This window comes from Phyllobates terribilis, unplaced genomic scaffold (genome assembly GCF_046119375.1).
Source record: "Phyllobates terribilis strain yellow unplaced genomic scaffold, ASM4611937v1 Scaffold_5__5_contigs__length_657084704, whole genome shotgun sequence".
NCBI classification, from domain to species: Eukaryota; Metazoa; Chordata; class Amphibia; order Anura; family Dendrobatidae; genus Phyllobates; species Phyllobates terribilis.
Window position 1 is genome coordinate 54,954,867 of NW_027362765.1, and position 26,807 is coordinate 54,981,673.

General features: G+C 41.2%; 2 protein-coding genes across 2 annotated transcripts in view; one reads left to right on the forward strand and one right to left on the reverse strand.

Annotated features, from left to right (window-relative positions):
* LOC141271440 (uncharacterized) overlaps nt 1-3,724 on the forward strand; it is an 83,678-nt gene extending 79,954 nt beyond the window's left edge. The window contains exon 13 of the mRNA XM_073681515.1: nt 1,752-3,724. Coding sequence (XP_073537616.1) covers nt 1,752-2,854 — 1,103 coding nt within the window. The 3' untranslated portion in view covers nt 2,855-3,724. The remainder of the gene's footprint in view (nt 1-1,751) is intronic.
* Nucleotides 3,725-19,904: 16,180 nt separating this feature from the next.
* LOC141271961 (oocyte zinc finger protein XlCOF29-like) overlaps nt 19,905-26,807 on the reverse strand; it is a 32,861-nt gene continuing 25,958 nt past the window's right edge. Inside the window, exons 2-4 of the mRNA XM_073682214.1 lie at nt 20,504-20,653; nt 20,195-20,374; nt 19,905-20,065 (exon numbers count right to left, since the gene is read on the reverse strand). Of these exons, the coding sequence (XP_073538315.1) occupies nt 19,970-20,065; nt 20,195-20,374; nt 20,504-20,653 (426 nt within the window). The 3' untranslated portion in view covers nt 19,905-19,969. The remainder of the gene's footprint in view (nt 20,066-20,194; nt 20,375-20,503; nt 20,654-26,807) is intronic.

A 26,807-nucleotide genomic window follows, 5' to 3' on the forward strand; every position in this document is an offset into this window, starting at 1 on the left:
AACACAGATAGGCTACTCCACTGACTAACACACTCTGCAATAGGCCAAAAAGGATTAGCTTTGCTAGATTCAGCCAAATGCTGTGAAAAAAACTTGCACAGCACTGGCACAGACCTGCCTGGCAAAAACTGATAGGAACTGATGTAACCTAGTCCTGAAAAGGACTCCAATTACAATTAGTCTTTACTCCCACAATCTATCTATTTAAGAGCACAGACCTGCCTGATAAAAGTCGTAGGAAATGCTGTAACCTAGTCCTTAAAAGGACTGCAATCACAACTATTCCCTACTCCCAAGCTATCTGTAGATTTGTGCGAAAATTGGCTTGAAATTAACAAGGTATAGCGCACACAGCAACAGCGGTGCCGTCTAACACGCAGCTGCAGCAGTGAGAAAATGGTGGCGACGGGGAAAATGGCTTGGTCTTATAGGGCAAGGACATGTGACATACACTGCCAATGACACATGCCCTTGCTTGTGTGAAAAAAAGCACTTCGCTCCGTGTGTGCGCTGCTGATAGGCTGACAGATTGCACCTCCCCACTGTAAATGCGGGAAAGAGAAAAAAAAATGGAGATCTTCATTGTTCCTGCAGAGATCCATCCCCTGCCCCTCCCCCCACCCCGCTGTACACTCAAACTGCGTATTAACATTAATTTTCATCATTACTGAGAAAAAATCCAGTTATGATTTTGGTGCACGAACAGTTATCAAACATAACCTCGAACAGCCGAATTTTTCTCAAATTGTTCGTGTTCGCCGAACGGCTCGAACACCGCCCAAAACAGCTCGAATTTGAGATTGGCGAACAGTTCGAGTAGAACAACGCTCATCTCTACTACAGACCTAGCTTGTCCAAAATTTTATAAAACTCTATGAGAAAAAATTTTTTTAGCCACAAATATTCAAATTTAAATTGAAAAAATGCATCAAAGTTCTCCATATTCTTTATTGAGAGGCAACTTAGACATTTATGGTGAAAAGGGGCTGTCAGTGAATTTTTTTTTTTAGCTTTTAGGCTTCCAAATAACAAACATTGGTTTACTAACGAGCCCTTGCTCCAGGTCTCCGATGCTGCTTCAGGTGGTTTTTAAAAATTGCAGAAATGATATTACAAGTACAAGGCATGTGATTGCTGCAGGTTTAAATGCTCTGCCGATGCAAATGACGTGACTCGCTGAGCCTAGAGATTGACTGCATTGGTTATTTGCCCTGTAGATGTGACGTCATCGCTGAAACCTGTCCATAGATAACAGAAGCAAAACAAGTTATCAAACTTGAGGTTATTTAGATTGGTTGGAAAAAAACTTATTACCATTTGCAAGTATATTATTTATTGTGATTTTTGTTTACTATATGTGCAGTGAGAGGAAAACTCTGCCACGACATGTTGCTCCACTATAATCGATCCACTAGATAAGTTTAAGGAGGTACTGGATGTGTTTCTTGATAACTATAATGGTAATAGTTATGTAGATGGGACATTGATTGAGCAAACTAGTCTGCTAGGGTTTTTGATTTCCTCTGGATCAACACATTACACCAGTCCAAATTCTATTCTATTCTATCAACCTTAAAACTATTAACATATGAAGGGCGTTGGAATGGTATGGCTGGACCTATAGATGGTGAAAACAGTTGAGTTTATTTTTTTATCCCAGCGCAATCAAAGGGAGATGATAAAATTTTTGTCTGGAAACCTCTTTTATAATATAACTTCAGGACATTGTTATTGAAAAGTAATATATTCAGTTTTATTCTTGGCAGGTGACTGCACCTGGAGGTCAGAAGCACATCTGATAATTGCAGATTTTAAAGCAGATGACCATGGGATTCCACCATATACTTATGACGAGATTGCCACTCTCCCAGATATATCGCCAAGCATTCACAGCCAAACTCCAATATATGATTCTTTTCGACAGGTCCTATTTTGTGATTCATTGCAGACTGATAAGCAAAATAAAAATAACAGAAAAGATGGTGGACATGAAGGAGCTAACACAGGGGAGAAATTTTTTTCATGTTCAGAATGTGGGAAATGTTTTAAGCAGAAATCGGTTTTTGTTGTACATAAGAGAATGCATACAGAGGAGAAGCCATATTCATGCTCTGAATGTGGGAAATGTTATAGCATTAAATCAAGACTTGTTAGGCATCAGAGAAACCACACAGGGGAGATGCCATTTTCATGTTCAGAATGTGGGAAATGTTTCTATGAGAAATCAAATCTTATTACTCATCAGAGAAGTCACACAGGGGAAAAGCCATATTCATGTGTAGACTGTGGGAAATGTTTTAATCGAAAATCAAATCTTGTCACACATCAGAGAAGTCACACGGGGGAGAAGCCATTTTCATGCTTAGAATGTGGAAAATGTTATAGCATTAAACCAAGACTTGTTAGACATCAGAGAATTCACACAGGGGAGAAGCCATTTTCATGTTCAGAATGTGGGAAATGTTATAGCATTAAATCAAGACTTGTTAGACATCAGAGAATTCACACAGGGGAGATGCCATTTTCATGTTCAGAATGTGGGAAATGTTTCTATGATAAATCTAATTTTATTACTCATCAGAGAAGTCACACGGGGGAAAAGCCATATTCATGTGTAGAATGTGGGAAATGTTTTAATCGAAAATCAAACCTTGTCACACATCAAAGAAGTCACACAGGGGAGAAGCCATTTTCATGTTTAGAATGTGGGAAATGTTTTAACCGGAAATCAAATCTTGTTATACATCAGAGAAGTCACACAGGAGAGAAGCCATATTCATGTTCAGAATGTGAAAAATGTTTTACCCACAAATCACATCTTACTAAACACCAAAACAAATCTCACAGAGTTTAAGCAATTTTCATACTTTGAATGTGAGATTTCAGAGACGTCACACAGAGGAGGAGCTTTTTTCATGTTCAGTATGTGGGAAATGTTTTATAGACAAATTACGTCTTGTTGGAAATTATTTCAGTTTTTCTTTTTTAATAAATTTGCAAAAATGTCTACATTTCTGTTTTTTTTTCAGTCAAGATGGGGTGCAGAGTGTACTTTAATGAGAAAAAAATGAACTTTTTAGAATTTACCAAATGGCTGCAATGAAACAAAGAGTGAAAAATTTAAAGGGGTCTGAATACTTTCCGTACCCACTGAATGTCTTGGTATCTTTGGACACTATGAAGACCTTTGATTCTTAGAGTGTTTTTCCTGTTAACCTGCCAGCAATAGTTACACCTTGAACATAACTCTCACATGGGTCCAGCTAATTTATAAGGCTATACTTTTGTAAATAAAGACCCTTCTACTAATTTCTCATTAAATGGAGATATCCAACTGGAATGTACTTTGGCCCCAGCCAAATTTGCCAATCTCATGAAAGCTCTTGTGATCTCTGCAACACTTCTTCGATAACTAACATCACTCTTCTTAACAGGACTAGCTTGATCAGATTACACACAGAGACATGATCCTAGCCTTAGACAACCCAGAACTATTGTTACCCAAGGCCATGTAGAATATTGGAAAATTCTCAGAAGTCTCTGGGATGTGTCTCAACTGGCATAAAAATTGCTTTTGTATCGTTATCTAATACTCATACAACTATCCCTCCTCCTCCAGTTTCATATGGATCGCCAAGCCAATCGTTACTATATTTAGATATCTCAGCTTAAAAATGGTAGGAGACTATTCCTTATTTCAACAGTAAAATGGTGCTCGACTCTTAGGCTGTGTTCACACGATGCGTATTTCATGCGTTTCCGCGGCGTTTTTGCAGTTGCGTAAACGCCGCGGAAACGCATGAAAAACGCATGGTAGAAGGGCAGCAATGTTCCCCAATGGAAATCCGCATGTGCTGTGCCCATGATGCGGATTTTTCCGCAGCGTTAACGCTGCGGTCAAAAATCCGCAGCATGTCAATTAATTTTGCGGAAACGCGGCGATTTCGCCGCCATTGACTTGCATTAGAACGCGCCAATTCCGCAAGACAGCATTTGTACTTGCGTAATTGGTGCGTTCTAATGTGCGGATGGTACCCGGGTGTGGAGGAGAGGAGAGTCTCATCCACACCCAGGTACCATTAAAAAAGCTGTAAAAAGAAGAATAAAATAAAAAATAAATGTATTCTTACCTTCTGTCGGCCCGCGCAGCGCTCCCGCTTGGTTCCCGGCACTTGCAGTGAGTTGTAGGACCTGCGGTGACGTCAGAGTCATGTGACGGGTCACGTGACGCTGACGTCGGCAGGTCTTTCAATTCAAAGTTGCCGGCAGCCGGGAGAACGGAGTGAGCAGGACAGCGCGGGCCATCAGAGGTAAGTATATACACTCTCTCGGTTCACACTGTATAAATCCATGCTGTTTGCATGGATTTATATAGTGTGACCTAGTTATCAAGCACTTTCCAGGTGATGCTAAAATCGCCTGGAAAGCGCTTGTCAATCTGCATGCGGAAACGCATGTGAATCTGCATGTGGATCCGCATGTATTCTGCAGGAAAAACGCATGCACAATCTGCATGCGTTTTTTCTGCCAGGGAGATGCAGAAATGATGCAGAAATTTTCTGCTTCATTTCTGCATCGTGTGCACATACCCTTACAGTTGAATAAAGGTTAAAACCAACAGCTTGGGTAAATTACCACTAAATTACCAACTAAAGTCCCTATGAATTGTATCTTATGTGCTTCACGGGGGGGAGGGGGGGGATTAAGCTTCTGGAAAAAAATATCACAAGGACTTTAGTTGGCATATGCTGTAGATGTAATTCTAAGAAAAAAGTGGTTCCAGCAGCATAATAAAATAGAATTCTTCATTTATTCAAAATCAATGAAAACATGGTACATGGGCTTATTTAGATTTCTTACAGAGAGAGATCCAAAGTTCGGGTGCAGTTCTGGTACCCGAACTAAACTTTGGACTAAGGTTCGGGCGAACCCAAACTTCCACGGTTACGCTCATCCCTTGTTTCTACTTATTATACCTGGTGCTGCTGCAAAATTTATATTCTTCATTTCAATCTATCAATCTCTTTACTTTTTAGCCATCAAAGTGGTGGGGTTGTTTGTGCTCAGTTTCTTTTACAATTTCAAGAGCACACTAGGTTCCAGAACTTGTGTCCCACTAACAAGTTGGCTTTACTTATTTGGTAAAGTACCATGGACATTTCTTCACTTTCAATCTACCTTTTCTGAATTGACATCTGTAAGTGAAAGCCTATCATAGGAAAAACATGTACTTACACTAAAAAGGAACCAATTATTCTGGATACATTGTACTGAAGGTCTGGATCGGATAAAGAGATTATTATTGAAAGTGAAGCCTTCTTTCCACTATGCAAATTTACCTAGATACATGACAATGGCTAACAGAGAGATAAGGAGTGTAGGAAGTGACCATTTAAAAAGTATTTCAGAGGCTTTTCCTCCAAAATTTGCAAAGTTGTCTTTGGAGTAACTTGTCAAGAGACTCTGAGCTATTGAAGCCATCATTCTGGCATCTGAAGGACATTTTAACATTGAGAGATTTCAGAGCAGCATCCTTAGCTGCTTATTGATATTAAGAAACTGTAATAATAAATGTATGATCTTCCTCAAAGACTCAAAAGTATCTTCTTGTTTACTCAGAGATCAAAAGAGTTCATGTATCGATGTGGGTCATCCATCATATATGTCCCTAAGATACGGCTTCATTTGAATGAATTAATTTCTGTTTTTTTCCTGGTACTGATTCTAGTAGTTTTAAGGTTCTAAAGTCTTAACCTGCCAATATGGGGTTATTCTTCAGGTAAATAGTGTTAAAAAGATGCTCGGCCGACATACTGAAACTGTGGCTACCGGGAGAAAATTAAGTTTGTTTCTCTTGGGAGCCGACGGCTTTCAGTCATACAGGAGTGCCGGCATTGCTACTTTCAACAATGCACTGCAGAGCCAGCTGTCAGCCGGAGTGTGAGGACGTACTTACATCTGCCACACACAGTGAGGATTGGCTGTAGTTGTGTCGGCACACTTCTATGACTGAAAGCCGGCGGCTCCTGGGAGGAATAAAGTCCTTCTTTTCCCAGGTAAGGCAGCCAGACAGATTTCTAATGCTATTAAACAGCAAATTAATACTATGTCTGTTGGTTAATAATATGTGACGTGACAGGTTTCCTTTAAGATATATATTGTTCTAAAATGTTACGTTTGTTAGTAAAGACATTTTTTTGCAAATCTTCATCTTTTTATGTCATACTTGATATTCTGCTCGCATAGATCATTAGAGCATGATATCAGATCAGGTGAAAGAGTGTCATCAGACAACCTGTTTAAAACTTGTTATTAAACATCTTCTTTAAAATCTTATATCCTTGTGTTTACATGTGTGTGTATGTATACATTTCTTTAGCCTTTGTTAATATTAGGATATCGCACATTGGAACCTATAGAGTTGAGAGATAGTAAAAACATTCCCTCTTATCCTGAGTATTAAACAGAATACAGAGAGAAAGAAACCAAGCACAGTTCTCTTCATTGCACCGCAGTAACTTTTTGTTTTTCTCACAATTCCAGCTTTTGCTTCCCTGTCACTCCTTTTCTTTTTCTTCTCCTCTTCCTTCTTTTTATCCTCTTTTTTTCTTCCCTTTGCTTATTTTACAATATTTCACTTTGCCCTTTTTCTCTCCTTTCCTCTTCTTTTCTTCTCCCTCTTTTTTTCTTTCCCGTTTTCTCTTTATTCTGTTGTTCCGAATCCCGTGGTTCACACCCCTAGAGCCACATTTGTGCACATTGAGCATATCCACTACAACAGTAGGTTCAATCCTAACTTTTCCATCCATGCCATAAAAAAATTTTTCTTCGCTCTTTGTTTTTCAGAACACCAACACTTATCCCCCCCTTTTTCCCCATCACATACGTTGCGTTTTATATTTTTGTTTTTCATATCTCTGTGTAATTTTTTTTCCTGTCTTATGACTCCTCTCACATGATGACGTGGTGTGTTGATCATATGATCAAAGAGGACCGTTTCTATGCGCCTCTTTATTAAATCCAAGCGGTAATGTTTCTCCTTGTGGATACTGACATGTCAGGCCTGGCATGTGTGACATGCAGAAGTAGTGCTGTTGCTTTAAAAGCATTCAGCAACTATTAGAAGTACCACAAGCACAGGAAGTGTTGTGCTTCAGAAGCACCCAGCAACTTGAGGGGTTAACTCAGTCCCCAGGGGGATTGTGGGGAAGTTGTTTACTGTCTGGCTGGAGCCGAAGAGAAAGGTGGTGTGTGTGTTCTGTATCTTACAGAAGCGCCCCTGCAAGTGAAAAGAATTCAAGTCAGGAGTGAAGCTAAGCACAGGTCAGGTAGAGTTCCTGAACTAGCAGTGCAGAGTATTGTCAGGCAGAAAGATAAGGACTGGAAGAAATGGTGTCACAGGGATCATCTCCCTCAGCAACCCCCCCCCTCCTCCATCTCACTGTGCTGTAAAGAATGCTGTGGTCATTAATGTGCCTTTGCATTAGAACTGTGCTGTCCTGTACTACTGGGAAGACTGTGAACTGCTTTGCAGCTAAGGAAACTGTACTGTTTGTCACTGGAGCCTGTTGCTTATAAGACTTAACTTGCACTGGCTGTGCGGCTTCTTATTAAATGCTACTGTTCTACTGTTTATGAGGACTCTTGTCAAGTGTGTCTGGTCAGCAAGTGAAACAACCTACGTGTCTGTGCCTAAGGGTCAACACCCCTGTGTACCTGAGAGAAGCTGCAGCACATGGTCTATGGTCGCCCTGAGTAACGGTTCCACCAGGATTCCAAAAAATTCATGTAACCAGTCTCACCCCTATCTGAACCTAGCAGCATGCGTGTAACACATGCCAAGGTGAGGAGACTTTTAAACCTTGCAATGCTCCTCTGGGGAATTAACTATGCAAATTATAGAACTCTAGGGCCACCTTTTGGTAGCAATCCTAAAAGTCAATATTAACCCTTTAACGAGCTTTGCCACATGACTTAGGATGAAAGCCAAACCAGAATCTCAATTTGCAAATGGGTGGCACTAGAGTTCTAGTCCTCTTGCTCTGAAGAGACAATTTGCTTATCTTTTTTGAATGTGTTTCCTATTTATTCCCCCATTTTTACAAGTTGTTCTCTATCATTGTGGTTTGTCCTGATGAAGAGGAACACCTCGAATCGTGTTGACAAATCCTGCATCTACACCATTTTTGTCTCTCATCGTACTTTGGACCTCTGGCAGCCCAGATTGATATCCACTCTTCCTCCAAGTTTGTATTTAATCAGAATAGAAACAAATGAAAAGAGGATAGGTAGGCACTACTAGTAATGGCAGCCAAATTAATGGAGTAACATATGGAGATAAATATCATTGTTTAATTCCTAAGCCAGTTATAACATAGCCGTATCTGGTGCTCAACAGGAAGTAGGCAATATCCAAAATAGGAACAGAGAAAAGCTGGGGCATCCTCCCCACCCCCCGCTGTGGCTAAAAAGTTATTCCTTTACTGCATACCGGTTGGAGGATACAGACAGAATAAAGAGCGATGGTTGTTTCATGTTGCCACGCGCTTCATCAAGGGTTTGTAACCAGCTCCACCCAACCCCCATTATATCCGGTTTTGCCAGGTGGGTGGAGAAATATTATAAAAACAATTACATAGTAACTCTTAGTTTACATAAATAAATCAGCTTCCTGTCGGGGGAATTGAACCCCGATTTCCCGTATGCCAGGTGGGGATACTCTCCCCTATATTAACTCAAGTCACAAATTCATTACAATTCAAATGTTTTCATGTTTTTTTTATAATAGGACTTCAATTGTTTCTATCATTTAACCCTAATGTTCCTAAAGCTTTCAATCTTGGGATTAGTTCCGATTCCTTTTGTGATAATAAATTATGTTTATCTCTCCCAGATGGTAGAGGGTTGACCCCTACAAATCGCATTGCTGGTGAATTGCTGTTATGAACTTTTCGCATATGTTGTATTAATCGTGGTGAACCAACACCTGTTTCCAAGGTCTCACGTGGTCGTTAAAACGTTTGAGCATAGGGCGAATTGTTTCTTCGAAATTCGTTAACTATATAAATGATAATAATATGAATATGCACTTTACTTATGAAATGGGAAAAGACTAAATTGAATTACTTGATGTGGAGGTGAACTTTATCAATGACACTATACACAACAGGGAAAAATGACAGCTACATCATTCCCTGGCATGTTAAGAATTCTTTACCATATGGACAATTTTTGAGACTCAGACGTATTAATGATTGAGATGATGAATTTATCAAGCAAGCTACTGAATTATAAAACATATTTAAACAACGGGGTTATCTTGAAAAAGTAATGAATGAGGTGTTTGAAAGAGTGAAAAATAAGGAGTGGAGTGGAAGTTCAAGAACCACCGGTGTGGATTCAGGCTCAGGTGCCTCCAGAGCAGTTTGAGGCTCAGGTACCGCCGGAGAGGCTTCAGGCTCGGGTACCCCCTAAGCGGTTTCAGGTTCAGGAAACACGAATAACAGGAACAGGTTCTGGTACAGACAACATGGGTTTAAAAGTCAGGTTCAGACAATATTGGACTCAAGGACAGGAACCTGGTAACATACCAGTTGCACACAAACTAAGTAGGGAGACTACTGGGGTTGCTCAGGCACCTCCCTACTGGGGAGGATGCTTTATATACCTGATGCCTCCCAGCTATTGGCTGGGGGCATTTCTAAAGTGTGCACGCTGCCCCTTTAAGAATTGGGGAGCGCATGCGCGTGCACAGGCCAGAAAAGCAGGAAGCTACAGCAGGAAATAGGAACATTAGTGAGTATATCGACATTCCTGCTGGAAGGAGGGATGGGGACTACACCGATTTTCATCAAAAACTGACACAAATTGGTTAAATAAAACATTACCAAGAGGGAATCACAAATGTGGTCATTGCAAATATTGTATGCAGTTAATCAATGGTTAGCATCTTCAAAAAAGGAGGTTCATGGGTTAATGAAAAACAATTCATGACCTATCATACCAATTACATAGTCTGTGTAGTCATTTGGGACTGCGGTTTTTACTATACTGGTAAAACTATTAACCCTTTGTTCAAACGTTTTAACTAGGGTTGATGAATCATAGTCAGCGTTCATGTTGGTGTCAGTATAAAATGGACCGACTCCGAAAATATATAATAAATTGGGTTCAGCAGTACAATGCAGGATGGGCTGTAAATGTTTTCATAAGAAATTGGGAAAGTCATGAAATGTCCTATAAATGTCAGTTCTGACATCTAAGGATTTAGGCTTTTAGTTGAGATGAATCTGTGCTGCACTTTATGCACACGCTCAGTAGTGAGGCAGTGAGATGAATCTGTGCTGCACTTTATGTACATGCTCAGTAGTGAGGCAGTGAGATGAATCTGTGCTGCACTTTATGCACACGCTCAGTAGTGAGGCAGTGAGATGAATCTGTGCTGCACTTTATGTACACGCTCAGTAGTGAGGCAGTGAGATGAATCTGTGCTGCACTTTATGTACACGCTCAGTAGTGAGATGAATCTGTGCTGCACTTTATGTACACGCTCAGTAGTGAGGCAGTGAGATGAATCTGTGCTGCACTTTATGTACACGCTCAGTAGTGAGGCCGTGAGATGAATCTGTGCTGCACTTTATGTACACGCTCAGTAGTGAGGCAGTGAGATGAATCTGTGCTGCACTTTATGTACACGCTCAGTAGTGAGGCAGTGAGATGAATCTGTGCTGCACTTTATGTACACGCTCAGTAGTGAGGCAGTGAGATGAATCTGTGCTGCACTTTATGTACACGCTCAGTAGTGAGGCAGTGAGATGAATCTGTGCTGCACTTTATGTACATGCTCAGTAGTGAGGCAGTGAGATGAATCTGTGCTGCACTTTATGCACACGCTCAGTAGTGAGATGAATCTGTGCTGCACTTTATGTACATGCTCAGTAGTGAGGCCGTGAGATGAATCTGTGCTGCACTTTATGTACATGCTCAGTAGTGAGGCAGTGAGATGAATCTGTGCTGCACTTTATGCACACGCTCAGTAGTGAGGCAGTGAGATGAATCTGTGCTGCACTTTATGCACACGCTCAGTAGTGAGGCAGTGAGATGAATCTGTGCTGCACTTTATGTACACGCTCAGTAGTGAGGCAGTGAGATGAATCTGTGCTGCACTTTATGTACACGCTCAGTAGTGAGGCCGTGAGATGAATCTGTGCTGCACTTTATGTACACGCTCAGTAGTGAGGCAGTGAGATGAATCTGTGCTGCACTTTATGTACACGCTCAGTAGTGAGGCAGTGAGATGAATCTGTGCTGCACTTTATGTACACGCTCAGTAGTGAGGCAGTGAGATGAATCTGTGCTGCACTTTATGTACATGCTCAGTAGTGAGGCAGGGCTGTGGAGTCGGATGTCAGGGAAATTGAGGAGTCGGAGTTGGTGGTTTGGCACAGTCCTGGTTTTTACGAGCATGTGAAATCTTTGGAAACAGGTGTAGGTTCACCACGCTTAATACAACATATGCGGCAAGTACAAAACAGCAATCCACGAGCAATGCGATTTGCACAGGTAGCATGGGTCGACCCCCTACCATCTGGGGGAGATAAGCATAATTTGTTATTACGAAAGAAAGCGTAAGTCATTGAAAAAGTTAAACCACTCAAAACAGGAGGAGATCATAGAAGATGCCTCTTACGCAGAGAGGCTTATGGATTTTCACTTTAAAAAACAGATACCAGATATCCACAGGGTTTCAATTTATGACGTGACCTAATATATTACTACTGGGAAATTTAAATCCTTATTAAAAACCCATTAATTGGGTTATATATATAATATATATATATACTTTCTTTTGATTAGCAGTAATTTTTTTCAGCTAACCCACCTGCCGACTAAATCAATAACTGTGACGTCACTTTAGGAAGTTTTGTGGAATGTGGTTTATATGGCAGAGAAGTACTTGTATTTCACACAGCCACGAATAAGGAGGTGTAATCACTGAAACATGTCAGATGTCCGCACGTTTGTGTCTGTGTGGTCTTTTATCATTTGTTCACTAAAATGGAAGGAAGACAGAGTGCTGGTCACTTTCTCACATTGGATTTACTGCCTTGTCATTGCTCTTAGCACTGAGCACAGGAGGATGAAGACTTGCAGGTGTGATGTGATAATCCGCAATTTATCTTTATATGCTATATCACAGCTGTCATTGCTACAACCACCTCCAAAAACAAAGAGTTTGAGTTATGTCCTCCACCGCCTCCACTCTGGTCTTATCCAAATCCAAATGTTTTTTTTTTTTTTTTAAACAATGTGTTTATTGAATTTTGCACAAAAATCAGAACATACAATCTATAGGGCCAACAGATGCCCAAAACTGTGCCCCAACCTCTGGGCTTACAAAATGTACAAAATGAACAGTATAAAAATAAAATAAAAGGAAAATACATATACATAAAAGAAAACAAAAGAAAAAAGAATGGATTAATTACATTAATTTCCCCATATATTAGATGGTTGTGAGAAATAATTTATATCCGTAAGTGCTGTGAATATCGCATGGCTCATATTTACACTATTGCAAGATCGGAGGTGCAAGGTAGGGAGAGGGGCCCAGAATCGTCCCGCACGTCACCCAAACTCAGAACGGCACACAAAATATCCCGCTTCCTCAACGTTCCCCATGTATAGACAATGGGCTGTTTAACCAAGGTTCCCATATTTTATCAGTTTTCTTCTTTGCCTTGAGTGTGTGTGCCAGAGCCCTTTCATATTGACAGTTCGTGTTCAGTCTGGTTACTATCTCCCCCACCGTAGGGATGCCCACTCCTTTCCATTTAGCCGCGATAGCTGATCTAACTGCGATCAGAATATGTGACAAAAATTCCTCTAATTTCCCAGGGGACATCCATTAATCCTATATGAAGTATTCCCATACTAGGTGTTATCTCTAGGTGAGTCCCCAGTACATCCCATATCAAACTATCCAATGCCCCCCATAGTGATTGAAGTTTTGGACAAAACCACCACATGTGGCCCAATGAGCCTTCCCCATTGCATCCTCTCCAACATAAAGATGATGATTCAGACCCGAAGTGTACCATCTGTGCCGGGTAGTAGTACCATCTCATGTGCGTCTTTTTAAGCTGCTCTAGGTGGTTTAAACACGACGAAACTCGCTGGACCTCATCCAAACCATCCTGCCAGTCCTGAGGGTCCGTCAAAATTCTTAGATCCCGTTACCAATGAGTCTTATACGTCAATTTATCGTCCAGATCTGGGTCGTTTAGAGCCCTATAAAGTATAGAAACCCCCTTAGAACCGGTCTTAGAATTGGAGAAAGTAACCCGTAGCTCTTTTATACTTAGGTAGAACAAAAAAGGGGGATGTCTGTGTAGATTGGAGTAAATGCCTTATTTGCAAATACTGGTAAAACAAGGGCCGTAGGTCCGGGAATCTCATAACTAGCTTATCAAAAGGAATTATTACATTGTCCTCCAACCTCTCTGCTAGCGACTGAACTTCAGCTGACACCCAACGTTGAAGGTTAATATATGGAATATGATATTCTAGAGCTCGTAAAGAGATCTCAGTCCTGGGGAGTAACAGCAGTTTAGATGCCAAATTCCTCCAACAATACATAGTAGCCTCCGATGTTGGTAACACGGCGACCATAGTGCTTTGCTTCACTACTTCTGTCTCCAATATCAATCTGGTAGAATGGTTTCGGGCAAGTAAGGACTCTATTTACAAATATTTGTGGCCGCTGTCCATGTTTCACCAGTCCCTGATTCCCGTCAAGACCGCCGCTCTATAGTAGGCTATGAGATTGGGCATGCCCATCCCTCCCATGTCATATGGATAATACAGAAGTCTACTAGACACCCTAGGTCTCCTATTGTCCCAAACGTAATTATTAGCCAGTCTTTGAAGGGTATTTATGATTTTAGAAGGGATTTTAATTGGGATACACCTAAAATAGTATAACATTTTTGGAAGGACCTTCATTTTAAAAATATTTATTCTGGCTATCGACGATGCAACAACGTTTTGTAATACCGCCAGCTCCTCCCGCACCGTATTTATCAGTCTAGTAACATTTACTTCCACCAATTGTTTTGAAAGGGTTAAGGTGATACCCAAATACATCACTCCTTCCTGCGCCCACTGAAAACGGTATGCCCCTTCCAGTCTTTGCCTAAATGACAACGGAACAAGAATCGGCAGGACAACCGTCTTAGCTGCATTCAGTTTATAATACGAGATGTTTGTAAACATTTTGAGATTGGACATAATGGCAGAGAAGGACCTGTCCAGATCAGTGCATGGGATAACCACATCGTCTGCATATAGACAGATTTTGTGGGAGGACACCCCCACCGAGATGCCCAAAATCTCTGACTTATTTCTAATCTTTTCTGCCAAGGGCTCCATACATAAAGCAAATATGACTGGGGATAAGGGGCAGCCCTGCCGTGTCCCGTTTGTTATGGGGAAGGATTCAGAGAGGAAACCAGACGTCAAAACCTTAGCGGAAGGAGTGGAGTACAATGCGTTAATCGCAGACAGAATAGGTCCTTTTAGTCCAAATTTAAGCAAAACACTTTTAAGGTATCCCCAGTGCACCCTATCAAACGCTTTCTCAGCATCTAGCGACAGGAGTGCACTGGGGAGGCCGCTCAACTCTGCCACTTTAATGAGATCCAACATCCTCCTCGTACCATCTTTAGCTTCCCTACCAGCTACAAAACCAACTTGATCCGAGGATATCAGGGAAGGAACGACACGATTTAGTCTAACAGCCAATAGCTTGGTAAAGATCTTTACATCACTATTCAAAAGTGCTATTGGTCTAAAATTACCTGGAGAATCAGGGGTCTTTCCAGGCTTAGGCAATGTGACGATCGTAGCCTCCAAATTAGGTACTGCTACCTTTCCCGAGTCTCTCCAGGTATTGTATAACCTGATAAGGTATGGGGTAAGAATTTTTTGGAAACCACGATAGCACTCGTTAGCTATGCCGTCTGGGCCAGGGGTCTTATGACATTTGGATGAATCACTAACATCTTTCAGTTCTACTTCTGTGAAGGGGGCATTCAATAATAGTCGCAGGTGATATTTCTCCTAATCCAGGACCCTCCAGTAATAATAACACTAACTCTTTCCCTGTTACATTCAGAAACCCTGCTAATCTCAATAATATTCCCTGCATATCTTCTGTCTCATTCAACTGTGCCCTTTGGAATGCACGCTCAGCATGTAATAAACTCTCTTATATCCATGACTTTTTCCTCTCTAATTCTCTCAACCTTCTGGCTCTCACTGAAACCTGGATCCAGCAGTCGGACACCACCGCCGCAGCAGCTCTCTCCTATGGTGGCCTACACTTCTCTCATACTCCGAGACCTGACAACAGATCAGGTGGAAGTGTTGGTCTGCTTCTTTCAACAAAATTTACTTTTCAGGTTATTCCCCCAGTACCCTCCCTTATCTTCCCTTCTTTTGAGGCTCACACAGTCAGACTCTACCGGCCCTTCTCCCTGCGAGTGGCGGTTGTCTATCGCCCTCCAGGTCCCTCCCATCAGTTCTTGGATCACTTTGCTGCCTGGCTTCCAAATTTTCTATCCTGCGAAATTCCCACAATAATCATGGGAGATTTTAACATCCCAATTGGCGATCCTCTTTCCCTATCTGCCGCTCACTTTTTATCACTAACCTCCTCCTTCGGCCTTTCACAACTTGCTAATTCTCCTACACATGAGGACGGGAACACATTGGACCTGATCTTCTCCCGGCTTTGCTCAGTACATGACTTTACTAACTCTCCCCTTCCACTGTCTGACCATAATCTTCTTTCATTCTCTGTCAAGAACTGTGACTCTACTCTAGACCCCCCCACTTTCCACACTTATAGAAATTTACGTGCCATTAACACCCAGAAATTGATAAAAAGTTGCACTCATCATTGGCCCCAATCTCCTCCCTCTCATGTCCCGACTGCATTGAAGCATTATAATGAAATAATGCTATGCGTCCTGGATTAAGCCGCACCTCCTACACAAAAAACAATTCGGCATAGACGGCGACAACCCTGGCATACACCTCAAACACGTCTTCTCCAGCGGTGCTCCAGGTGTGCTGAATGGCTGTGGAGAAAATCTAATCTGCCCGAAGATTTCCTCATTATAAATTTATGCTGAAAACATATAACTCTGCGCTTCACCTCTCCAAATAAACCTACTTTAACAACCTCATAATCTCACTTTCCAATAATCCTAAACGACTCTTTGACACGTTTCATTCTCTTCTCAATCAAACAACACAGGCCCCGACCACTGACCTCAGCACTGACGATCTTGCCAATTATTTCAAAGAAAAAATTGACCATATCCGACAGGAAATTTTCTCCCAATCCCCAAACGTTATGCATGCTCTCCCCCGCCACATTGTATCTTGCTCACTTTCTGACTTCGAACCAGTCACGGAAGATGAAGTGATCAGGCTCCTTGCATCTTCTCACCCTACCACCTGCACCAGTGACCCTATTCCCTCACATCTCCTTCAGTCCCTTGCTCCAGCTGTCACCACTCACCTAACTAAAATTTTCAACCTCTCCCTCTCATCTGGTATCTTTCCCTCTTCTTTTAAACATGCCAGCATACATCCATTACTTAAAAAATCATCCCTTGACCAGAACTGCACGGCCAACTACAGACCTGTTTCCAATCTTCCCTTTATCTCTAAACTCCGGGAACGCCTGGTCCATTCCCGTCTAATCCGCTATCTTTCAGACAACTCTCTTCTTGACCCTTTACAATCTGGTTTCCGCTCTTTACATTCTACTGAAACTGCCCTCACTAAAGTCTCTAATGATCTACTAACAGCTAAATCTAATGGTCACTATTCCCTGCTGATTCTCCTGGATCTCTCTGCAGCATTCGACACTGTGGATCACCAGCTCCTCCTCACTATGCTCCGCACTATTGGCCTCAAGGACACTGTTCTCTCCTGGTTCTCCTCCTATCTCTTGACCGCTCCTTCTCTATGTCTTTCGCTGGCTCCTCCTCCTCTCTCCTTCCCCTTACTGTCGGGGTTCGTCAAGGATCAGTCCTTGGCCCCCTTCTTTTCTCCTTATACACCGCTCCGTATGGACAAACAATCAGCAGATTCGGTTTCCAGTACCATCTCTATGCTGATGACACCCAATTATACACCTCTGCTCCGGACATCACCCCAGCATTACTACAAAAGACCAGTGATTGTCTTTCTGCTGTGTCTAACATTATGTCCTCCCTCTGCCTAAAACTGAATCTGTCAAAAACTGAACTACTCGTATTTCTTCCCTCCACTAACCTACCTGTGCCAGATATTGCTATTTCTGTTTGTGGCTCAACCATTACTCCCCAGCAACAAGCCCGCTGTCTTGGGGTCATTTTTGACTCAGATCTTTCCTTCACTCCTCACATCAAATCACTCGCTCGCTCATGTCATCTACACCTCAAAAACATCTGAAGAATCAGGACTTTACTAGTGTTGAGCCACCCCCGTAGTGTTCGAGTTCGGTTCGGTTCGTCGAACACCCGTGTGTTCGCCGAACTGTTCGTCGAACACCTTCGAACACCGTTAAAACCAATGGCAGGCAAACAAAAACACATAGAAACACATAGAAAACACCTTCAAAGGTGTCCAAAAGCTGACAAACTGCTCAGAAGACACAACTAACACATGGAAAAGTGACAAGTACATATAGTCATGAGAAAAGAAAAGAGGTGGAGGAGTAAAAGGAGGGGGAGACACAGATATAGGCATGTCATGCCCTTCTAAAATCCAAAAAGTGAGAAGCCGACACGTTCAGTCCGCTCCTGCCCGTGCCACCTCCGTGTCGCCGGGTTTGTGCCAGAGCCGCGGTGAACCCTGACGGCCAGCCCCCCTCTCCCAATACTGGTGCCTGTCCGCTGGTGGGTCGAGCGCGCCCCCCTGTGGTGGAGGCAGCTCTAAGCTTTTTAATTTAAATTGTCTCTCTAATTTGAATGAATACACTTTAAATCCATTTACAAGGATCTATTGGAGGGCAAGTCTCATGCCAGCAGCCGCGTAATTCCAGCTCCAGTAGCGTCCACTAAAGCTGCTGCAGTTAAAAAGCTTTTATAAGGATCGAGCTCGGCTGTCCACCGCAAGGCATCCTACTGCCAGTCCGAGCCCCTATGCCTTGGGGTGCCTCCTGATGCTCTTCACTGAGTATCCCATGGTCCCGAAGCATTTCCTTTGAAAAAATGAAGTGTCCAAACTACAGGTGGTGTAGCTTGCTTAACAGCCGGGATAATCCGCTGACTAGCAGACCCTGCTACTAGGTCGTCAGCTAGTAGGCTTAGTTCTCACATTATTCCATGAATAAGGTTTAGCCGAAACGCGTTGGAATGTGCTGTACCTAAGAGCCGCTATATTGCTCATTCTGTAACTCATCCTTGGCTTTTACAATTTGAAATTAAAAGTGAAGTTTTAACAAGATATATACAACCTTGGTCCTGCTGGAGACATCTTTGCTTGCTTTCTCATTACTTGAAACTTGGTAGCCCATGACCTGGGCGTCTCCGCTGCAAGACTTCGTTGGGACTGGATGAGTCTGGCTATTACCTGGTGAGCTGACATACGTTTTCCCTTTCCCTTTGTTTTTTTTTTATTATAATGTGATATGGATAGATTAAAACATCTGTATATAAATACATCTATACATATTGCAAGGCATGTAGCAGAATTCAATTTTCTGATTAGATTTGCCATACATTTTAGAGAACTGTTAGCCTGTACTGACCTCTCCCCATATATGCTCAGATTAGCCATAGTGCATGTGTTTTGAATGGGGAGAAGGAAGAAAGCTGTTACCATATACCTCCGGCATCAATCTCCTATAAGAACAAAAAATAATAAGCAAATTAAAATTTATAAGCCTGATCCTTCTTAGTTTTCCAACAACTTCTGTCTGGGAAAAGTTGGGTCGTCCAACCTAAATCAATGAATTTGACAAATATTACTCTAATATGTATAACATCCTTACAACAGTGGTGGTAAAACTGGTCACAATATTAAAGTACACCTCAGATCATGAACCAGAAGAATCATAATATGTATTTTTCTGTTCTGCTTTGTTGAGTGTAGGAGACTAATGCATCTGCATAGGCAGATTTAGATCTGGCCTTCAGAAATGTGAACATCTTGGCATTATTTTCTAGAATATATTTCTATTCTCAGTTTCTGGGTCTGGTTATTAAACCTGAACGAGTCCTTTAATGGGAAAGATGTTGATTTGTGATGGGCTGGGGAGATGTAAGAACGTTATTGTAATTTTATTGTACTTTACTCCACTTCACTATAGTAGGTAGGGAGTATTCAGTTTGAATAGATAAATTTCAAGCTACAATTTTTTGAAGCTTCAAATATCAGGATGTATAAAATGATGTAGATGTCACGAGCGTCACAGCCCAGTGTTATGCCGCAGAAACAGATCTTCCAAACACAACCTCATAATAAACACTGGAAGTCATGCGGTGATCATTATTGTGTGTTATTAAGTGATTTACTAATAATCGTGGTGTCACAACTGTACAAAAAATTAATTGGTAGAAGTTGTAACTTTTCTGCCATTAGTTGCTATTGCACACCTGTAAGAATGTCCAGATCGAATGTGAATGGACACTTATTTTTATACAATCCAGCATTGTACTACGCTGGACTGACCAATTTGCTGGGTCAGTCCATAGGGAGATAACTTCAATATACATAAGAAATGCCACTTACCATCAAAAGCAACAATTATGGAATAATACAAATCATAAAAGTTATCCTCGTATGAAACCTATATACATAACACAGATTGTCAGATATACTGGAGTTGGTGTATGATTAGGGTGTTTGCAAAAAAAGATAGAGAAAAAAAAATGACATCCAGAAACCTAATTTCACTACAAATGTGTATTTAGTCCTGCCTATTACCTGGTGATGTGAGGGGCTGGGGAACCTCCATCATGACGTCCTTGTACAGATCTTTGTGTCCTTCTAAATACTCCCACTCCTACATGGAGAAATAGACGGTGACATCCTGACACCTTAGAGGAACCTGACACATACAATGATACCGTCATCCCCCCAGATCCCTTCATAGCATTACTGTATAATGTCCCAGCATTCCCAGCAGTGTCACCTCTCCAGTCAGCAGCTCAATCATCTTGGTGGTGAGTTCTAGGATCTTCTGGTCATTGATGTCCTCATGTATCAGGGGGTGAGGTGGAGGCCCTGTGATTGGGCTCAGGGATCTTCCCCATCCCTCAGACACAGGGTCCTGACAGCACTCATTAGAGGTCTTCTTCACTACTGTGTAATCCTGGTTATGGAGAGACGCATTATTAAATCTCTCTACAGACATTTCCAGAGTCCTCACCTCTCCAGTTCTGTCCATCTGTTATTCGCATAGATAAGAATGATGTAATGTGACGTCATCAGAATCTCTCACCTCTCCAGTAAGCCGGAAGAGGATCTCTAGGGTGAAGTGTAATATCCTCTCCGTCATCTTGTCCCTGTTCCTATCCATCCTTGACGGGTCAATCAGGAAAATTCTCTTATGTAGAAGATCTCCACTGAAAGGATCCGATATTGTAGGGACCTGAATGGGGGGAAGATGACGATGTAACATCATAGAGATCCCATGTAATAATATAGTTACTGGAGATAATAAGGGGAAACATGAGGAGATAGAACGTGTAGATGTTGCAATCTCTCCCTGGAACATGAGCTTCTAAACGTCTGACATTCACACGAATTAGCCACAGAGGTGATACAAGTGTGAATAGCGCATAATTGCTGTGGATCAGCGCTTTTTAAATTGTGAGACGGGGCTCATGAGCTGGTGAGGCATAATCACGGACTCTAGAGCAGAAACCACAGGTCCTTAAGCTCTTTTAGCTTTGGAAACTGTACTGATAATGCAAGGCCGGTGGTGACGACATGGTCACATGACCACAGGTCCTGAACCCACTGGAAGGCTACCGAAGGGCTGAGTGAGATCTCCAGACTGTATTGCCATTCTATGAAGGGTGCGAATGGTGAAAATATGGCTGCTAGGAATTTAGTAAAGATTGGCTTGAATGCTCAGATATTTAGCGTGGCACTGCGCTTTTTGTTTGACCCATCTTGAAATGCATTTTTGTGCTGTACTCCATAGTAGAAAAATTATCCAGCAATTACCCGTATTCTGGCTTAAATGGATTACCCGGCAACATTCAGAGTGTCTCACTTTCACATCAGAAGTAAGCAGTACCTTGATGTCATTATGACCTGACACACATGCTTGCAAGACCGGCAGGTATCATGCATGACGTGTTCTATGACAAAATGACAAATTTCTGCAGATAATGATCTTAAAATGAACCTTTACTTGTAAGCATATACTGTCTTAATACTCATGCAATCCTCACTGTCTACCCTGTTGAAATTTTGCTTCAAGGACAAGTGCACTGAAGCCGGTTGTACTTGCTATGTCTTGATGTGCACATGTAAGAATCAGGAGAGCAGACAGCTGGGACTGCAGTATGATTGTCACAAACTGCTCTGCTCCATTGACTACTTCACAGTAAGGCTATGTGCCCACGATGCAGAAATGAAGAGGAAAATTTCCGCTTCATTTCCGCATGTCCTTGCCCAGAAAAACGCGTGTGGAATTTGAAATGCGTTTTTCGCGCGTTTTTCACATGCGGAATTGCCTTGCGTTTTCTACTACATTGTAGATGGCAATTCCGCATGCGTAAACACACAAATAATGGACATGCTGTGGAATTTTCCGCACATCAAAAATGCTGCGGGGGCATTACAATTGCGGAATTACATAGGGGAATGGCAGAAGGCTTAACATGCGTTTCCCAAGCGTTTACGCTGCGGAAAATTCCGCAGCAAAAACGCTTGAAATACGCATCGTAATAATACAACAATTGGGGAAGACCAAATCTAAGCCAGAGAGAGCCAGCAGAGGACCAGGCAGTGGGACAGATGAGCGGTGAGGTGAGTATAATATTTTTTAACCCTTTATTATGCTTTGGGTTGTGTAGATCTGAAAGAGTAGTGAACGTCTATTCATGACGATCTGGTCCACATCCATATACAGCTCTGGCAAAAATTAAGAGACCACTGCAAAATTTTCATTTTCTCTGATTCTTCTCTTTTATAGGTATATTTTTTAGTAAAATGTACATTGCTGTTTTATTCTATAAACTACTGACAACATGTCTCCGAAATTCAAAGCTAAAAATTTTGTATTTATTTGTAGCAAATGAGAAATCGTCAAAATAATAAAAAAGAAACAGTGCTTTCAGACCTCAAATCATGCAAAGAAACAAGTTCTTATTCATTTAGAGACAACAATACTCATGTTTTAACTCAGAAAGAGTTCAGAAATCAATATTTGGTGGAATAAACATGATTTTTAATCACAGCTTTCATGTGTCTTGGCATGCTTTCCATCAGTCTTTCACACTGCTTTTGGGTGACCTTATGCCACTCCTGGCACAAAAATGTAAGCAGTTCTTCTTTGTTTGATGGCTTGTGACTATCCATCTTCCTCTTGATTACATTCCAGAGGTTTTCAATGGGGTTCAGATCTGGAGATTGGGCTGGCCATGACAGGGTCAAGATGTGGTGCTCCTTCATCCACACATTGATTGACCTAGCTGTGTGGCATGGGGCATTGTCCTGCTGGAAAGAAACAGTCCTCAGAGTTGGGGAACATTGCCTGAGCAGAAGGAAGCAAGTGTTTTTTGAGGATAACCTTGTATGCGGCTTGATTCATACGTCCTTCGCAAAGATTAACCTGCCCAATTCCAGCCCTGCTGAAGCATCCCCAGATCATCACCGATCCTCCACCAAATTTCACAGTGGGTGCAAGACACTGTGGCTTGTATGCCTCTCCAGGTCTGTGTCTAACCATTAGACGACCAGGTGTTGGGCAAAGCTGAATTAGACTCATCAGAGAAGATTACCTTACTCCAGTCCTCTATGGTCCAATCCTTATGGCCTTTGGCAAACTTCAGCCTGCTTCTCATTGATGAAAGGCTTTTTTCTAGCTTTACATGACTGGAGGCCTCTAGGAGCCTGTTACGAACTGTTCTTGCCGTGCACTTCACTCCAGCTGCCATTTGACATTCCTTTTGTAGGTCACTTGATGTCATCCTCCGGTTGCGGAGTGACATTCGAATAAGATGACGGTCAGTGGAGATTTGCTTTCACCCTTTGCCAGTCTGTAGCTTTGTTGTCCCCAATATCTGCTGCTTGACCCTGTTGTAATGGACTGCCGTCTTCGAAATTTTAAGGTGGAGGCAACATGATGCTCACTGTATCCCTTCTTTTCCTTACTCAAGACTTTTCTTTTCAACTCCTTTGGCATGGTTAAAAGTCATTTTTAAAAGTTATTTTTTCATTCAAATTACTTTTGGGCTATTCCTAGCACTTGCTTTTCTCAAGCTTTTCCTATTGCATTAGGATTGTGAAGACCACAGCAGTGTTTTTTATACTTTCCCTCGTTACATAAGATTTGGTTCAGGTGATCACCTAATCAGAAGCACATGAAGTAGAATGAGGTGGACTTTGGTTGGAATTCAACTGACACTGGAATGGAATGGCTGTCAGACATGAAGAGATGGTGATTTTTAGAAAACTGTGCAGTGGTTTCTTAATTTTTGCCAGAGCTGTATATATATTTTCCCCATTCATTCAAACTAAATAAAAAAATTAAAACAAACATATTTCATTTTGGCTTACCCATGAAAGTATAATCTATCAAAATATAAAATTATTAATTCATATGGTAAACGCTATAAAAAGAAAACAAATCAAAATGCCAGGAATGCAAATTTGTAAGTCATAACGCCTCTCTACAAATACAATAAAAAGCAACGAAAACACTGTTTGTTCTCAAAAATTAAATCATTAAAAGCAGCTCCTTGTCCAGGAAAAAAAAGCCATAGCATAGTTCTATTGATGATATAATAATAAAAACAGTACAGGTCTCAGAAAATGGCATCACAAATCAATTTTTTTGTTTTTTCAAACTTTTGAAAACATTTTTCACCACTTCATTCTATGCAAGGTTGGTATTGCTGTAATTGTACTGACATGAAGAATAATATTAAGTCATTTTCACTATACAATGAATGTTGCAAAAACAAAACCCTTAGAACAATAGCGGAACTCAAGGGTTTTTTTCTCCACTTTTTCACAGCACTTGGAATTTTTTCTCCATTTCGCAGTACATTTTATGGTAAAATGAATGGTTTCATTCAAAACTACAACTCATCTCGGAAAAAAAGAAAAATGCCCTAATGCGGCTATTTCCACAGAGAATTAAAAAACGACGGCTCTGGGTAGAAAGGGAGGAAAAAAACCGAAAGACAAAAACTAAAACTCGCCCTATTATGAAGGGATTAAAAATCAACGTTTAGGGTACATTACCTCAGCTAATCCTACAGCAATAAATACCACTGAAGGTTTCATTGAGGGAACACACCACATGGCTATGTTCCCATGGGGCATATCCACTGCTGACCTCCTGCAGCAGAAATGCCGCAGTGAACTCTGTCACTATATGTATTGATGATATAATATTGGAAATGGTGGTTAATTTGCTCATTTTTCCTTTTGCGTTGTATCCGGGGCACAATCTGCAGCAGACATTGACATGATGTGGATTCATTGTGGTTTGGTTCTGATGAAGAGGTTTGAATACCTTGAAACGCGTTGACATAAACTGCATTCATGTTCACCTTCGCGTGTGAACCACCGTTATTCCTCAATTATTGCAATGATGGCAATGATGTGGATTTCAAATCTGTAGTGCTGGTCAATTTATTCTGTGGATATTTGCAGAGTATTCGGCAGGTAAATTTTCTACAGTGATCATTATCGGTCAGCGTAATGGCATAGTTAGACGGCCGTATAAATCGGACAGAGATCGAAATGCAGTGCTTGGACTGGCCGGCGGCTCTTCCATCCTGAGCATGACAGATTCATATATTTCTATGCAGCTGTCACGCCCTGGTAGGGAGAGCCGCCAGCCAGTCCAAGCACTGCGTTTCGATCCGAGTCCGATTTATACGGCCGTTTAAGTGAGCCCTAACTAACACCACGATATTCCTGACAGTTTCCCTCATCTCTCATCATTAAATAATGTGGTCATCTTCGACTCAAATTGAGCCCTCTAGAAAAAGACTTGGAGTGTCAATTCATTAATACATTTCTTTAAGAAAGGTCGGCTGTAGTAAGATATTCCATGAACCTTTTTAATAAATTACTTCATCTTCCAGCCACCCGTGTCCCACATTCTGAGATCGACTCCAGAAACTTGGATAGAATTTACCCTACTTTCTTATCAAATCTGTTGGGTGCTGCTGGACCTGTCCCCTTCTTTTTTTTCAATCAGATCATTTTTTATTGTGAAAGATATCAAGATACATTCACATTTTAGTTTGTTTTTAGAAACAATGAAAACTAAATAAAAGAAACACACAAATAAAAAAACATAAGTCAACCAAATACAAACCGGTTCCTATTAACGGTCATCGTAGGTATTATCATTCGTTTACTACAAATTACGTATATGAATACAAATATAAATGAACACCATCTCACTGCTTGTGTATTGCATTAAAATACAGAGAATCACAGCATTTACATGTAATTATTTCTGACACTTTTGTTTTCCAAGATCTAACACTTTGGGCGTGTAAGTTATGGACTTGAGATGAGTTAGGAGATTTTACAGGTTCATGACAAGGAGATTTACAGTCGGTCTATCATAGTGTTTCCGAGAAGGCTTTCCGATGCAATCCCAGGAGTAGTTAACCATTGCTCCCATATCTTTATGAATTTTTTAATGGCGTTTCTTTTAATATGTTTCCTTTCCATACATAAGGCATTATTTAGTTTGGATTTCAATTCTTCTATCGTTGGGGGGGATTTTTCTATCCAATGTAGTGATAAAAGTTATCTAGCTTGAAATAGTACTCGGGAGATGGCTATAGCTATAGGGGAACCCAAATCCAGCCCCCTCTCCAACCGACCAAGTATGCAGATTTTGGGTTCCAATTGTATATGGATTCCAAACACAGATTTTATTAAGTCAACTATCCCTTCCAATAGTTTCCAATGTTTACACACTCCCACATCATGTGCATTAAATGAGCGTAGTTTTTCCCGCATCTTGGACACAGGTTGTTCACTCCTATATCAATTTTAAATAGGATACTCGGGGTCTCATATACTCTATGAATAAGAAAGATTTGGAACAGTCTTTGTGATTCAGACAAGGATAATTTAGGAATTAGTTCCAGCACCTCTTCCCATTGTTCCTGAAATAGGGGACCCAAATGTCTTTCCCACTTTGTTTTGGCTGTGATGGGATACTTTTCTAAATGCACAGCCATAAGCAGCCTATATATATGGGAAATTAAACCCTTTGTGTCTATCGCAGAAGCAATTGTATCAATTATAGGGTGTATATTTATAATAATTTAATTTGCTCTGAGTTGTGCATTATACGCATGGCGTATTTGCAAAAATTGATAAAACATTTTGTGAGTAAGATTGTAGGCTGCTCTTATTTGTTCAAAGTTTTTAAATATTCCCTCATTTAGGAGTTGTGACAAAAGAAAAATCCCCCTATCTTCCCAATTGTTGAAGCCTTTTAGCTTATATACCTCTGGCATGTTGTAGTTATACCATAGAGGTGTGTAGCTTGTGATTTTCCCAATTCCTAGCATATTTTTGCCTCTATC